Raw genomic sequence first — 16,588 nt, forward strand, 5'->3', positions numbered from 1 at the left:
TGATCGGACTAAAACCAGGGCTAGGCAGCATCGCGATACAATTAAAGTATTTCGATAGCATTTTAGAGATACTTTCAAGTATCTGTATCGAGATAAATTCGCAAAATCGTATTTGTATCTCAGTAGTGAAATACTTTTACGATGTATCGATCCTATCGCAATACAGTGCAGGACACAGGTACCAATCGTTACTTTTTTTTGTTGTTGAAACTGAACTCAACGTGATCAAAAGTTCCCGGGAAAGAAAGACTTTTTTTGTCCTAATCCAAGCAAAGGCATGCCGCCAGTCTGTGACACAGTGCAGGCGGCGAAGGGTTCCCCACACGTGCAGAATGGCCCATCTCAAAGCGTCCGACGCCACCGACGGCACAATTGCGGAAGCAGCTATTACCATCCAGTGTCAATTATATCTCTCACGGCAGGTGCTGCACCGCTACTTTTTTTTCGGGCTCCAAGTTATTTCGAGAGTTGTGTTGAAGCCTAATTTATGCTGTTTAAATTACAGCCCATTTGAGTATAGCTGCTGTTGCTCAAGTGCAATTAACGCACTAACATTTTCAGCAAAACAGATCTGGTGTGTAGAATAAATATATACTCTAGTACTAATTTGCATTCTTGTATCTGTATTCCTGTAACTATCCTGGGATACTTTTTTTCTTCTTTTTGCAAAAGTATTTCGGAAATATCCCATTACGTCAAAAACACATGTATCTCAAAACCTGTACTTTAGGATCCCAGCACATGTATTTTGATATCTGTATTTAGGAATACTTTTCTGAGTATCTCTGCCTAGCCCAGAGTAATACTGAGATGTAGGAAGACAGGAGAGTGGATAAAAAATATATGGGTACCTGATATACTAGCTGATATTCGGGCAACCACTTACGTCAAACACAGTGTTTAGTAGCGCTGCAGAAACTCTGCTTTAAGATGAACCACCATCAGACCTTGGACGAATTATTTCTGCACATACAGCAGATACATAAGCACCACTGCATGAAATAACGCAAGGAATATAAGGATTGCATTCTGCAGGCCATTCTTTGTATATTGATTTTTTTTGTTGCCTACACGTTCCCGCTGCTCGCACTTAAGACGGATACATAATGCAAAGGCGTTCGCGCACTTAGATTTTGAGTCAGGTGGTCAACATTATTCAGGAGGCCTCCATGTACGGTGCTTCGCATAGCCAGAGTGTTGCTTTGTGATGGTAAAACTCTGTGAATCAGTCAGTCTAGACGCTAGAAACTCGAAAAAAGACTACAATTACGTGCATACTAGTGCACCAGGAGGCCAAGACCGGTGTGCGCTCAATGCAAATGAAGCCACCGCATCGTCTGCTATGGGGGCAAGTGCTGGCAGTAAAGTTGACTCAAGAGCCGTTTTGCAGTGCGATTTACATTACAAAAACCAAAACTTTTGCGCATACTTGTGTATACAACACTTTGTTTGCATGAAAAGACTATGTCCTACGGTCTCTAAAACATCAGTCGTAAGGTAGGTTTATGCTGCGTTTCAGCTACTGCAAGTTCCTTAGCGTGTATCCACACGACGGACTTCGCGGAAATCTCGTCCGCGGGCGATCGTTCCGCCGCCCGTCCGGCTGCAAAGCACATCCAGACGACGGACGAAGCGAGTAGACGGACGCGCCGCAGCAAAAAAACATGGCGGCACTGTCTGAAGCAAGAGCTGCCCGCTTCGAATCTTTAAGCTCTTCGTCGCGCATTGCGCGGGCTGTTAGTCCCAAACTGACGATTGTGTCGGCTTTAGGTTTGTGTCCTCAAGCTTCGCCGGCAACGTATTCATGACAATTTGGTACTGTTTCCGAGCGCCGTACTCGTTTTCTGAGAGCTGTAGGCTTAGCGAGTGCCTCTATTAACAGAACATGAGCTCTGTGATCTGCGGTAGCGAGAGTGCTACCAAATCCCAGAGGTCATAATAATGTGCGAATGCTTGCTTGTTCCTCTTTTCTCTAGATGGCGCGAGCAGTCTGAAAGTCGAAAACACATTCATCGCTAGAAAAAGCAGCGCTTGTTGCCAGACCGATAATGGCACCTTCGGCTAAATCTGTTGTGTTATTCCGCGCGAATCCAAATGCGAAAAAGAGCTTGATATTTTCCGTCCGCGATGTCCGCGGACGCGGCACGGATGGCACAAATCCGTGACGCGGGGTCGCGTGATGCGCCGTCCGCCGCGGAAAAGACGGATTCGGTCCGTCGTGTGGATACACCCTTACCGATTAAAGACAACATGTCAAACCATAAAGATCACAGGCAAGTGCGGCGGTAGTGATACTTTAATTAAAAGCAAAACCAGAGGCGCCCCTACCCATTTAAGGGGGGACACTGTACTTGAGAGAGAAATGCTAAATTTTTTCATGTGTTTAAAAAGAAACTTAACAGTATGATTCAGTTTTTAATGCTGATTTTGAAAATGTAATTATTTTTTTCCTTTGTCAATTAAGTTTTTGAGATATCTTAAAATTAATTACCCATTGTTTCCCGGTACGGTACACAAATTTTTATTAGAGAGCCACTATTGACACATGCCTAGATACTAATGAACATAAGGCACACAGGGGTAGGAATGCTTTTTTGATCTGATGATCTTTAGCTAGGTTGTAGCACCTTGAATGTCAGTGTTGCAGACGCACCCACTTTATGCTCCAATTTTGTGCAAAATATAAAATTTTTGAAGATATTATTCGAAAATTCACAACTACCCCTGTGTGCACTACAGATAGAGCTACATGTCACAACAAAAATGACAGTCATAGCTGCTCTGAAGGCAGAGAGATCTTTCTGGCAAGTTTGCAACCGCAGCAAAATTTGACTCCTGAGAAATCGTGAAAAAGCACAACAAGTCCATTTTGGGCAAACTGTAGCATGGCATAGTGTATTTACAATAATTTGCAATTTCAGCATTCTCAGTAGGCACCAGGCAGGTAGTCCTTCTGCTTTGAGTCCCCTAAATGCTTTTTTTTCAACGCCTGCTGCATGTTTTCTGCAGAGCTGCATGTTTTCTAACCCCGTAAAAAGTTCGATGACAGCGCCAACACAGATATGGGAGGAATGCCGCGGGAAGACATTCATTATAGCGAAGATGTCATTCAGTGCTGTTTGCTGATTGCCAGTGGTCTTCATAGCGCGCGCGCGGCAAGAATGTTCACAACGAACGGGTTACACGTTTTTCCACTGTTCACGCGCGGCGAGCTCCACACCGGCGCGTTATCACCGACGCGCGGCGAGCTCCACACCGGCGCGTTATCACCGCAGATCTCGCACGACGTAACAATCTTTACGGCGAGGCTGTATTCGCGCTCACCTATGCGCACTGACACATCGCCGCCGCACCCTTTGCACTTCACGTTCGACTGCAGCGCGTTTAGAGCGTCGAGGCTCACCAGAGCGAAGCGCGTCTCCATCACATCCGAGCCAGCCGCGGCGTCGTCCGTGGCAGTGTCGTTTGCACAAGCGAGAAGACCCGATTTTCGCGTGGTGGCCGGCGTTCATGCTAGGTTCCGGAGTTTTACTTCCGCGTCCTTCTCGATCTTCAATAAATCAGCGGGCTCCAACATGACGGTGTCGCGCCGAAACGTCTGTCGAACGTGGTCGCTGTCAGAGCCGCTTTCACCCGCTAGGCCTAAAGGTACATTCACACCGAAGGCGGGGCGGCAAAGCGGCCAAGTGGGCTTTTCAAGGCGGCGAGGCGGCGAGCGCGCGTACCTGTTCAGACCGCATGGCTTTCTTGGCTGCCCGCGCGGCCGAGGAGGCGGGGCCTCTCGCGCTTTAGCGCACGTGTCGCTATCACGTGGCATGGCTTCTCCCAAAGAGACACCCGCACCACCGCCGCGCCACCGCCGCAGCGCGTTCTGATTGGCTGCGGCAAAGCGGCGAGTAGCGGCGAGCGGCAAAAAATTGGTCCGAGAGCGATCGGACCTGCCGCCTCGTTTTCCGCCCCGCTTTCGCCGCCTGGAGAGGAGGTTTTCCCGCTTTCCGCCTCACCGCTTTGCCGCTTTGGCCGCCCCGCCTTCGGTGTGAATGAACCTTAACCCACAGTCGGCGTCTTCGGCGGCGCTTGGCACGGGAGGAAAACTACCGTCGACATCTTCTGAAGGTGATCGGCGCTTCTTTTGAAAGTTGTACACTTTCCGTTTCTTCGTCCGTCCACCGAATTTGTACTTCGTAGCGAACTTTGGCGTTGAGTTTGGCATGGTTGCGCGTTTCAGCCGCGTTGTCCGATGCGAACTCGCACGGCCCGAGCAGACGACTGTCGAAATCCGCCAATGGCGTGCGCGCTCTGTCACGTGCACTGGTAGACCAATAGGACCGCGCATCGGGACTAGCTTTTCGCGGGCTTTTTCTTAGTGGCCGCTTGGCGTATGCAGTAGTGGTGGCGCGAAAAATAAAGAAACGCGGCTCTTTCGAACGGGACCAAGATGGCCGCGATCAGAGACGTAGAATGGCAGCTGCGCGTCCTGCAAGAAAGCTCATTTCTGCGCGTCCATCGAGAAATAATCTCGTCACATGCATGATATAAAATGGTACTGCGGCTAAAATATCAATCCAGGACGCGTGAAAATTTGCCAGATTATGCATCAGTCACTGTATAATCTGAAAATAACATTTTCAAAAAAACGATTTTTTCGCGATTTTTCGGTTTCTAAGACCCGTGTCCCCCCTTAAAGGGACACTAAAGGCAAATAACAATTTATGTTAGAGTGAAAGCCCAATGTATGACAACTTCTAAAACGGCAATATTATCAACAGCAGTGCCCTACTTACCGATAAATTAAGCTAAATGTATCACATGACGAGCGCCACGAGTGGGACATTTTCGAAGTGATCCCGATGACGTAGGGAAGTCGGCCTACAATAAATCACTAGTAATCAAACTAGCAGCAGTAAAAAAAGAACATTCCAAGCATCAAAAGACGTAATAAAATGCTGTTTGTTCGTTTCCGCTCGATTCATGGAAAACAAAACCTCCGTGGCGTTGCCATGGGGAACGGCGCGCGTGGTTCAAAGGTTCCGTTTTCGCCGAGCTGTGCCTCGCCCGTCTCAGTGGTAGTTTCGGGATCGCGTACTGCCGTGCGTGTTTTGCGCGCTCGTGAAGGTCGCTCTGACAGAAAGTTCGACAAAATGCCGCATGCGTGTGATATTGCCGGATGCCCGAATGGTGCACAACGCCAGTGCTGCAGCAAGGAAACCGGTGTGTCTTTTCACTTGGTGCCGCGGAATGAACCCTTACGCTCGAAGTGGCTTAGTGTCATGCCATTGCGCCAGTGTGCTAAACAGTCAAAACCTCTGCGTGTGTGCTCGCTGCACTTTCATACTGAGGATTACGAGACCAACCGCAACTTGGTGACGGCTTTCAATGTGCCCATCCGAGCAAGTCTGCCGCACCGCCGTTGTTGCTACTGTGGGTCCCGCTATTTCCGCTCGGCTGCTACTAGTGTCGGCGGCCGCGCAGTAAAAGCGGGCAACGTTGGGCATGGCAGCAGTGACGTATGAGAGTCGTATTTTCAGGCGGGAGATTTGAAGCGCGCTAACGCGATGCGGACCACTAAAAACGTGATTTTATTTCAAAATAAGCACTTCCTTGGCACAAAAGCAGCGCTACGAGGTTTCTGGACCGCTATTTCAACAATCAACATCGACTTAATATTTGCCTTTAGTGTCCCTTTAAAGAGGAGTGGAAAAGGGACAGTCACACGAACCTTCTGACAAGCAGTTGGGGCTCTTCAAGGCCAGCTAATTTTACCAGGTGCTGTCCTTTGTAATTTGTCCTTGCGGTAAGGTTAGGGCTGCTTTTCGCAAGATTAATGGCCGTGCCCATACAATTAGGAGGATTAGTCTCGCTTCTCAGCGTTGCTGGAGGAGGGACGCTTTCTTTTTCTTAGATATGCCCGTGCTTTTGGAATCAACTGCTGCAGGTTGAACCACTATAGATGGGGAGCTTTTCATTTTACCGTAAAATTTGGGTCGAGAAAAGTGGTTGTCCGTCCCTTTCAACACTGCAGTAACAGGAAAAAGATCGTAAGGATGCACCTGCGCAGTGTGTTCCCTAAATATTTGTCCCATTTTCACGATTAGTTTGTCATAAGCCTTAATTTTGCAATCTCCCCGACTTACTGATCTTTGCTGCTATCTATCGACTCTAGCAGAGAGCATACTGTCAAAGTGCATCACATTAATGTCTGCTCATTCTAAGGACAAACAAATAAGTGCGCTGCAGGAGGATAGCCAGGATTTTATTTCACGCAAAGAAAGGAGTTCTACACACATGCGTGCACAGTAGTGCGTGTGTAATACACATACTCTTTAGCATTGGTTGAGCCTCTGCTCCGACAGTTTTTTCTACAACACTGAGCCAACCCTACTCACGACCTATTTCGGGGAACCACTACCCAGATCACAGAGTTGACCGCTGGGCACAAAAAGGACTATGCCTCAGTACGGCTCCCACCTCTTTGTCCCAGTCTTCAATAGTACAACCCGCCTTTTTCAGTTTCCTGCCGTTCTGGTACGGGCGGTGAAAACCAGCAGCACCAGAACGCAAACCTTCGAGGTCAAGAGGCGTTTTGCCGTGGAATCGTGAAAAAAGGCCGATTATACCAGTATGTAATTCCAACTCTAGAGGCTTTTTCATGTTTGTCTCCCAAAAGTGACCTTTTTCCTTTTTTTTTTTTTCATAGAAACTAGATCACCGCTGCTAGGTGTTCTGCAATAATGTGGATACTAAAGGGAAACAGTATTGTATGTTTCAGTGCATTTTCTTTTATAAATTTACAATTTCACATGTTGCCTTTCGTGCTGTTGTTGGAGCAACCACAACTAAGGCCAAATCCAATTTTGCCATGTTTAGAAATTGTAACAACTCTAATGATTAATGATTACTTTGTAGCTTCCCCATAATTCTACAGCCAATTTCAAGATTTTTCTGACCGCTAAAACAATGCGTGTCTGCAGTGGTTATCAGGAAGCTGGTAGCTGCTCTCCAGCCCAACTATTGCTTTGGCCAAAACAATGGAATGTCTATTTGCAATGCCCATAGACTGTCGCGCCGTCAAGCAGAATTCAGGAGCGTCCTCTCGAGGAGGGTTAGTAGACGATAAAATGGCAGCACTACGCAATCTCTCCCTTTTTCGGCTGTGCTAACCTCAGTGTTAACGCGTTGGCAAGGAAGGAACACTACGACCTTTGCATGTTCCCTGCATCAGTGAACAAACAGAGCCCTCCATGACACGAGAAATCTGATTCGTTCTTGCGAGACGCGAAGTTTTCGTGAAAATACGTGGCAACGCACGCTTTCAATGCTAGCCCACAGCGTACGCATACTATCAGCTTCGCGAGGCTTTCTGTAGCCACGTAGGTTAGTTAAATGTTATCGTCTGACATATTCAGTTGAAGCTCACCCTGCAGTGTTTTACTTGCATATAGCATTAGTGTTTCTTGTAGTGCAAGAATCCCATAACACTGTACGCGGGCGGTTGCGCGGGCTCGCGATGTGCTCTGAGCGATCTCAAGTTGTCAATACATTAAAATAGGGCCTCTATCCCTTGTCAGCAAAGCGCTGTTACTAATCGTGCGAGCGACATTTCAATCATTCGAGGACGCGTCTGCTCCACGCCTTTCGTGGAGCGAACGCTTTCCACACCGTCCTTCGACAGTGTTTGTTTCATAGCCAGCGCTGCGCCGCTTGTTTTGTACATTTGTTGATAGGTGGCAGCACACTGCAAGCGATTGGCTCGTTGACCGATCTGAGAGCAAAATGTTCTTCGCGCCCAGACGTCTCTCTAATTGTAAACGTGGTGACGCGGAGTGGTCAAAGTCGTTCGGCGGAGGAAATTCCTCAGATTGCTTTCAGCAGTGATGTTAAAAGAAACCATCTTGACAACGAGGATTTTTCACTGGACGTAGAGGACTGTGAAAGCACCGAGAGTGATAGCGACGATGAACGATCAGCTGCTAACTCACGAGGAGCGAGTTGCACTTCACGTCCCCTCGTGTGTTAATGTTCTTTCACGCTCGTAAGTCACTTTGACTGTATTTAATGTATAGTATCCTTGAGCGAGATCAGAATAATAGCATAGTTCCTCTTGTGCATTGCACGAATCACAATTATTGTGGATATTATGGACCGCCGCATCGCCAACACGCTCGAGCTCGACCAGCGAAACGAAATGGTTAGAGCGATCGAACGTGCAGTCACGGCCACAATCCACACCTCTCAGCTAACTGCTTCGACGTTGCAAAAAGGATACTTGTGCATTCTTTTCGACATTCATGTTTCGATCGTGCTGATCGAGCCTGCAACATGCGAGTGAAGTGAATTGCACACGGCTAGAGTCTCAGCATGGCTGTGACACATTAAAGGGACACTAAAGGCAAATAACAATTTATGTCAGAGTGAAAGCCCAATGTATGACAACTTCTAAAACGGCAACATTATCAACAGCAGTGCCCTACTTACCGAGAAATTAAGCTAAATGTATCACATGATGAGCGCCACGAGTGGGACATTTTCGAAGTGATCCCGATGACGTAGGGAAGTCGGCCTACAATAAATCACTAGTAATCAAACTAGCAGCAGTAAAAAAAGAACATTCCGAGCATCAAAAGACGTAATAAAATGCTGTTTGTTCGTTTCCGCTCGATTCATGGAAAACAAAACCTCCGTGGCGTTGCCATGGGGAACGGCGCGCGTGGTTCAAAGGTTCCGTTTTCGCCGAACTGTGCCTCGCCCGTCTCAGTTGTAGTTTCGGGATCGCATACTGCCGTGCGTGTTTTGCGCGCTCGTGAAAGTCACTCTGACAGAAAGTTCGACAAAATGCCGCATGCGTGTGATATTGCCGGATGCCCGAATGGTGCACAACGCCAGTGCTGCAGCAAGGAAACCGGTGTGTCTTTTCACTTGGTGCCGCGGAATGAACCCTTACGCTCGAAGTGGCTTAGTGTCATGCCATTGCACCAGTGTGCTAAACAGTCAAAACCTCTGCGTGTGTGCTCGCTGCACTTTCATACTGAGGATTACGAGACCAACCGCAACTTGGTGACGGCTTTCAATGTGCCCATCCGAGCAAGTCTTTGCCGCAGCGCCGTTGTTGCTACTGTGGGTCCCGCTACATCCGCTCGGCTGCTACTAGTGTCGGCGGCCGCGCAGTAAAAGCGGGCAACGTTGGGCACGGCAGCTGTGACGTATGAGAGTCGTATTTTCAGGCGGGAGATTTGAAGCGCGCTAACGCGATGCGGACCACTAAAAACGTGATTTTATTTCAAAATAAGCACTTCCTTGGCACAAAAGCAGCGCTACGAGGTTTCTGAACCGCTATTTCAGCAATCAACGTCGACTTAATATTTGCCTTTAGTGTCCCTTTAAGCACTACTGGATAGGATGCTAAATGCTCGTGTCCGTTGAAGACGTAACTCCGCGTTCCCGACTGCGCAAGTAATGACGACGGCATATGTTTGCAAGCCATCACCACGTTAAACGTGTGGTCCCGTGCAGCAGCGATGACGCTACTCACTGGCGGTCTACTACTGCGGCAAATCCGTCAGACAGGCTCGCTACGTACTACCTCAGAGTGCCGTTGAGCTCATAGGTCAATTTTAGTTCATGCAGTTTTATGTAGCACGCACAGGATTTCGCAAAGCATCGTTATGCACGGTAACGGAGCTAAAATATAACCTTTCACACCGCGGCAAATAATTAGGTGGCGAGTACTTAGCACTTTCCATGGTTTGGGAAAGTATCTTAGTTTCATATCCAATTCAGCGTGGCTCATGACTTCATCCGGTGAAAGTGGCACGGGCCGTACGTCCGCACGTACTATCTGTTCCTATGCAAACAAACGGGTTGACCCTCCTCCTGGCGCCATCTTGAAAAGCACGGCGCGCCACCTATAGTTCGTGGGCATTGCGAATATGCTTGTTCCAATAAATTCGAACAAAAGTTGCCTGCCGAATAAAAGCATACCCTTTTTCACATTTGAAAAGCCACAGATATGCTATAAAGCATGACCATCATCGCCAGCTACCTAATTCACGTCAAATACACATTTTTCAACTGATCAAATTTTGCAAAGTCTGAAACATGAAGCAAAGCACATAGTTTGTACATTTAAGATTTTCTTAGCCTCAGTAGTATACAATATAATCAAGTTATTCTTATTCCTCTCAATGATTTTCTGGCTACACTATACTTTCACACAAGTTTTCAAATGAGTTATTTCCCTAAATCCGTTCATGTCACCAGTCTGTCACCGGTCGATGGATCTCAATGAAATTCGCTGGGTACGTTCCTTTGCACGTTTCCGTCATTTATGCCAAATTACAGGCTTGAGACATGCGCAGATTGTTTGCAGATGAATTTTAAAGATTGTCTGCAAACGCACTCCTGGCTTCCAACAATTATTGGCAACATTACGTCTGTGACGTCAGTATTGGGAAGGCGGCGGAAGTGACGCAGCCGAGGGCACCGCTAACTTCGGCGCTTCGGCCGCTACAGCAAGCGTCTGCTGTGCACAAGGCGACAGACAGCGTTGGTTTGGCCGGCGCTTCGCTGGTCGTCCCGGCTGTCACAGTTTTCATAGTCCGCGCCGGCGTGACCGGCATGCCTTGCAAGACTTCCGGTTCGTTCGTAACAACGTCTACGTCATACGTAGACAGTACACTCGGTGGGGTTTCGGTGTTGCGCTTTTTTGCTTATTTAAAATTATTCTCCAATTTGCCGAGTATTTCTGCCATCGGGCCCGTAACAGGAGTGTCTGAGGAACATAAAAGCACCATTACTTTGACATGGCCAAAAAATCGCCGGAGTTTGCCTTTAAGTACGATTGTGACCAAACGTGCAACACTCCCACTTGAGACAGGTGATCTGCCTTGAACCAATACAAAACGGACAAGCTCAGCTCAAACACCACCACTTAACTTGCATTAACATTCCAAGGAACACTACAGCAAAGCAGTTGCACAGACAAGTACAACAATCATCCTGCTGTTGGGCATAACGTTGACAATTTCCATGCTGTAGGACTGCAACCTACTTGCACATATTGGAATTTTTGGAACCAGAGCTGCAAGTTTGTATCAATGCCTTGTCAGATGCAATTACTTTCCTCGACTCATCAATGGCTAGTGATACTCCCATTGCCAATGGGATCAGCCAACCATGAACTGCAAATGTTAGGAGTGGAAGGCATTGAAACATAATTGTGACCCAGATCAAACAAATCACCAGACTGTTTTCGTCAGCCACAGACAAGTGTGGAAAGCAGTCTTTTGACAAACTAGTACTAAAGTTCAGTTTCTTCAATCAAATACTATAAAAGAAGTAAAATTTTATGACCCCATCTACTTTTGCAGGGCTGCTCGATGTCCTGCAAGTTCATTCACCATCTCACGGTCAAACAGGCTGAAAATGGTGCTGCTCCACTTGCTTGCCTTCAAGAGAGGTCTTTTTCATCAGCCCTTCAATAATTGGCAAATTAACCAGACCATATACAGATTTTAAATACAGCCATTATCTCCCAACTTAGAAGTGCAGTTCTTGTGCTCTTCTAGCAACTCCTTTTAGAGGCAAGTACTTCCGCAAGATACTTCAGGGAAATTTACACCCGCAGCCACTGCATTTCTGCACTGAACCTACTGGAAGGAAAATGTGTGCAACACTTTCAAGGAAACCCATCTGGTCACACTGTCAGTACATAGTGGAAGGATACTGCCGTATTTTTGCACCATGCACTGCCAGCAGATGCCCATAGCCCAAGGTGCATATTTTTAAGCAGACTGTAAACCCACCTTTGATGCAGGCGGTCCTTGTGAATGCGAAGTAGGTGATTGTGAGTGTTGCGACTGCTGCTGTGGGCCACTGCTATACGAACAGAAAGAAGGTTGCACTCAGTCCACATTAGCGCACAACTTGTTTAGTCAATTGAGAACAGAGGAAAATCGAACCTGTTTTCTTCGGGCGACTTTCCTTTCTCTTTTCCCGCACTCCCCCATCCTTGACCTCCACTTGGAACTAAGCTTATGTTAGGATTGTTTCCACTGTTCTCACTTTTTAGACTTGGAAGGTTGACAGGAGGTGGCATACGCCTCCCCGCACCAACTTTCCCCAATGACTGCAAGCCATGTTTGGGGGCCGCTGCAAGGAACAACACAGAAAGCAAGATTGAAGACAACAGCTGATAACACTAAGGCTGATACAGTACAACAAAACCTAATTTATGAGCATTAAAGGTACACTAAAGAGAAACACTAAGTCTGTTTGTAGTTTCAAAACTTTATTGTTGATTGCCAGAAAAGAAAAATATCAAAGCTTTGTTGTTTTTTAAATTCAGTACGATAACCCCACCACCCCAAACTCATGTGAAGTCACAAATTGCGAAGTATTTTTTCCTAATACTGCCATGTTCAAACTTTGCCTCCTTCAAAACACACTACAATCCATTTTGTACCAACAAATAATTAGCAGGGCCCTAGCACAAGCCTTTAAAATACATGATGGGGTGACATGGAAATTTCGAAGTGGCAGCACCACCCTTTCCTTTTTGCACCTCAGCGGGCTTACATGGCAAGAGGCGTTAACAATATTGGGGAAGGGCAATTGAATCATTTGTTCTCTTTAGTGCCCCTTTGAAGTGGAAGTACAGTACAAAACCAACAAATTCCAAACATTAGTCTGATGGAAAGAAAAATTCAGTGGTTATTTTTCACCTACCCGAGGTTTTAGGGTTCTCTAAGCTTTTTCCCTTGTAGATATTATTTATGTCCAATGCCAGATACTTTGGCTTTCCTTTCTCCCCCTTTGAAGGTAGCCCCGAAACCGTGGACATGCTGACGAGGAGAAGTCATTGAGCACTTTGCTGCACTGCACCCAGGGAACGGTCCGCTCCCTGAAAAGTGAAATAAAGGGGGGGCTTTTTGCAACATTACAACAATGGCACAAGACAAGCACACAAAATAAACACGGATTTTCTTGTGTTATTCTGTATTGCTATTGCTTTTTCAAGTTCTTTCATGAACTTCATAGAAACAACTAGAGGAATGGACAATTCATTCTGTGCAGACCGCAAGAGAGGGAGGTAAACACGATGCAATCGTACAATTCTAAACCTATAACTCGCATACAGCTACAAAAATATTCTGTTGCATGTTATCAAAGTCTCTTCAATTCAGAAGTCCAACATCTACGAAGGTTTGCCAACATTTCAAATGAAGAAATGTCAGAGCAAATACTTCTGTAACTTCACAGGCATTAACTTGCACATCACAAAGAAAAGGGAATGCAACAGATTCCCATCATATGTGTCTCAATAGCTTGCCACATTAACACATGAACATGCTGTCAATTATGCTATGTTTTCCTGTACACTGGCTCAAATGCTAAGTACACTCCTCTTTATACTGTCAAACTTATGAAAAGTCGCTTAGGGTTAAAAATTATGCTCCTTGTCAAATTCTAACGCTCTTTACATGCCAAAACCGGAACATGATTATGGAGTACGCCGAAGTGGGCGGGGGGAGGGGGGGGGGGCGGGGACTCGGGATTAATTTTTACTACCTTGGGTTCCTTAATGCATACCAATGCTTTTAACCTCAATCGAAACGTAGCCGCCGCTGCCGGGATTTGATCGGTTACCTCGCCACTACCAGCGCAACGCCATAGCTAAGCCACCACGGCAGATTTTGACAGTTCAAAGCTATGTGCAATGTGATCTTTCACATGTGCACTACGAAAATTTTGGCGTGCTTAAGTCGCGCGGTGCGACATTCGTGAACTCACATTCTCCCCCACTGCTAGCAAGTCCACACAGACCTTCATATACTGTCAAACTGTTATGAAAAGTCGCTTAGGGTTAAAAATTATGCTCCTTGTCAAATTCTAACGCTCTTTACATGCCAAAACCGGAACATGATTATGGAGTACGCCGAAGTGGGCGGGGGGGACTCAGGATTAATTTTTACTACCTTGGGTTCCTTAATGCATACCAATGCCTTTAACCTCAATCGAAACGTAGCCGCCGCTGCCGGGATTTGATCGGTTACCTCGCCACTACCAGCGCAACGCCATAGCTTAGCCACCACGGCAGATTTTGACAGTTCAAAGCTATGTGCAATGTGATCTTTCACATGTGCACTACGAAAATTTTGGCGTGCTTAAGTCGCGCGGTGCGACATTCGTGAACTCACATTCTCCCCCATTGCTAGCAAGTCCACACAGACATTAATGGGTTAGCAGACCTTCGATTGAAGATCAACGAAAGAAACCATGTACTGAGGTGGGAGCTGGATCAAAGTTGGGCCTCCGATCACAATTTCGTCTCCACGAAATTGGGGCCCCCACACTAGCTTTGCAGTCTTTAGCAGGCACTCCTAGTCACCTTAATACTGACTGCTGAAAAAACTGTACACACTTCAAATCCAGTGGCACCGCACACCGATTGTACACTTGTAGACTTGTGAACAAAATCGCCCATAACGACTACTTCAGCGCACAGCGCGATTCCTTTGAGCCAAATATATTGACCAGGAAAACGAAGCGATCCAGAGAAAAGTAAATGCTAGCTATCAACACTCGGACATGCAAGCTGTTCTGGAAGTCATTGCACCCAGCAACAGCTAGGCAGGCCGATCGCCGAGTCCTAATGCGCACTAGCAGAAACGCCAGGCCCATTAAGGCTTTGCGAGTGTCAGACAATGCTGCCGACTCGACCTACATAAACACAACGTACAGCCCCACGCACGCACCACAGCAATACTACAGCTAACTGAAAATGTCATGCATGTGCGGAGCTCCGAGTGACAAAAGGCCGAACTGCGCGTTACAGGCTAGGCTACTTCCGATATTAAAAAGATCTTGCACTCAGACGTCCCACAAACACGCGTAGTACACCAGCCTGATGAAACGACTATAGCGAAGAAGGCAGGGCGCCTCGGAATGGAAAACCACCTACCCGGTGTAAGGAAAGGACGACGACCGTTACGGTCCTTACAATGAATCGAGGTCCCGGTGAGATTAGGCCTAAATTTGTATTCGTAAATTCTCTGCCCACCAACCCTCCTTACTGCACACACAGCCACACCAAACTACATTTAAAGGCAGCGGTCCACTACATAAGGTCCACTGACGCGGAAGAATTGCAAGCACGACTCCTGGACATTTTTTTTTTTTTTTTCCGCGTCCCGACCACCCATACAAAAAGAGCTCTCAATAGTGCCCCTGCTTCGCTAGACCGACGCCAAACCAAAAAAAATACTCACGTACCTCGGCCCGTCCTTATGGGTTCTGTATTTTAGTAAGATGAGTTTGTTCTTGTGAATTTTGCAGGGACGGATGGAGGCAGATTTCTGACAATTAGTTCAAAGGTCGACTCCCCCAACTCCAATCCAAAATGGCGAACAGGGACGATGCAGCGTTTAATAGCCCAAAACCATGACGTCACATATGCTGCCTCCCATAGTGCATCGCTGCATGGCAAAAGAATGCAGTGGGTGTTGGGAAGCTCCTCCAACTTTCTTTTGTATGTTTTGTGCACCATTCTCAGCGACGACGTCGCGTAACCTCGAACTCTTCAATATCTCTAAATGCATACATACAATCTAAACGCGTTGCTGTTGTTAAACGTGCTGCTTATCAAGACGTTTGCACTTTGTTAAAGCGGAGTTGTATATTACGTTACTTTACTTTTGGTTTCGCTTTTAAGCTACCGTATACTTGGCGTATTCGCCTACGTATTACCTTTTCAACAAATCTCCTGTAACGCGCTCATGTGACTGCTAGCTCAGCAATTGATGCAAAATGCCTCGGTAGTCATTCAGCATGCTCAACAATCCATCGCATCGTACCTACGCAACGGACAGCTTCGTTCTCTGCCATGCTCTGAACGCGCTTACGCATCACCGAGTCATCTCTTGGAAATGCTCGACAAGGCAAATGTGGCAAGACCAGTCAGTAAACAATTAAACTACCTGTGTGAAGTTTATGTAAAAACTCTGTATGAACTGTGCAGTCGGTTCCCGTTTGATCGCCTCAACCATAGTTTCACCGTATGCGAAAGATTGGCTCTTTCTTCTTTTTTTCATGCAGGACCAATTTGTGTATGCTGGTTTTGGTTAGCTCATAGAGTTTCATACAATGATTAGCTTAACTGGCAAAAATCTAATTACTTACCTAAAACTGCTCGAATCCGATAAAACTGCGAGCTTTTATTTGTCATCACGTTTTCTTCTTTCCCCAACAAAACGTAGAAGCACGAGTACCACTTATTTCATGACAGCAACGTTATTTTTATGAAAATTCTATGCTTTCATGCTGATAATGAGCACAAAGAAAAAGCACAGCCTTTGAGATTGGGGTAGAGCACGGCTTTTTAGTCTTGGAGGGCATGCATCAGCCGAGGGCATGGCCGAAAGGCGCCAAGTTTGCCTGTTTTGAACCGCTAACACGCGTCACCGGCGGGCGGTTGACAGATGTCGTCGGAAGTGTAGGTTTCCAAGTGGCCTGGAAGGAGTGGGAGGCGTCGACCGGGACGGTGGAGTCAGTCGAACAAACGGTGCATTGAGAGTGAAGTACACAAAGGAAA

The 16,588-nt window shown here is 46.8% G+C and overlaps 1 protein-coding gene across 7 annotated transcripts in view; it reads right to left on the minus strand.

The window, feature by feature from the left end:
- The window catches only part of LOC119396975 (protein PRRC2A), a 163,188-nt gene extending 147,698 nt beyond the window's left edge, over positions 1-15,490 (minus strand). For 6 of the 7 annotated variants that reach the window (XM_037664386.2, XM_037664433.2, XM_037664418.2 and 3 more), the window contains exons 1-4: positions 15,271-15,490; positions 12,724-12,898; positions 11,958-12,147; positions 11,802-11,874 (exon numbers count right to left, since the gene is read on the minus strand). In XM_037664386.2, the coding sequence (XP_037520314.1) occupies positions 11,802-11,874; positions 11,958-12,147; positions 12,724-12,838 (378 nt within the window). In that variant the 5' untranslated portion in view covers positions 12,839-12,898; positions 15,271-15,490. The remainder of the gene's footprint in view (positions 1-11,801; positions 11,875-11,957; positions 12,148-12,723; positions 12,899-15,270) is intronic. The other variant, XM_037664393.2, reaches the window with a different exon arrangement.
- Positions 15,491-16,588: the final 1,098 nt, after the last annotated feature.

This window comes from Rhipicephalus sanguineus, chromosome 1, assembly GCF_013339695.2.
Source record: "Rhipicephalus sanguineus isolate Rsan-2018 chromosome 1, BIME_Rsan_1.4, whole genome shotgun sequence".
NCBI classification, from domain to species: Eukaryota; Metazoa; Arthropoda; class Arachnida; order Ixodida; family Ixodidae; genus Rhipicephalus; species Rhipicephalus sanguineus.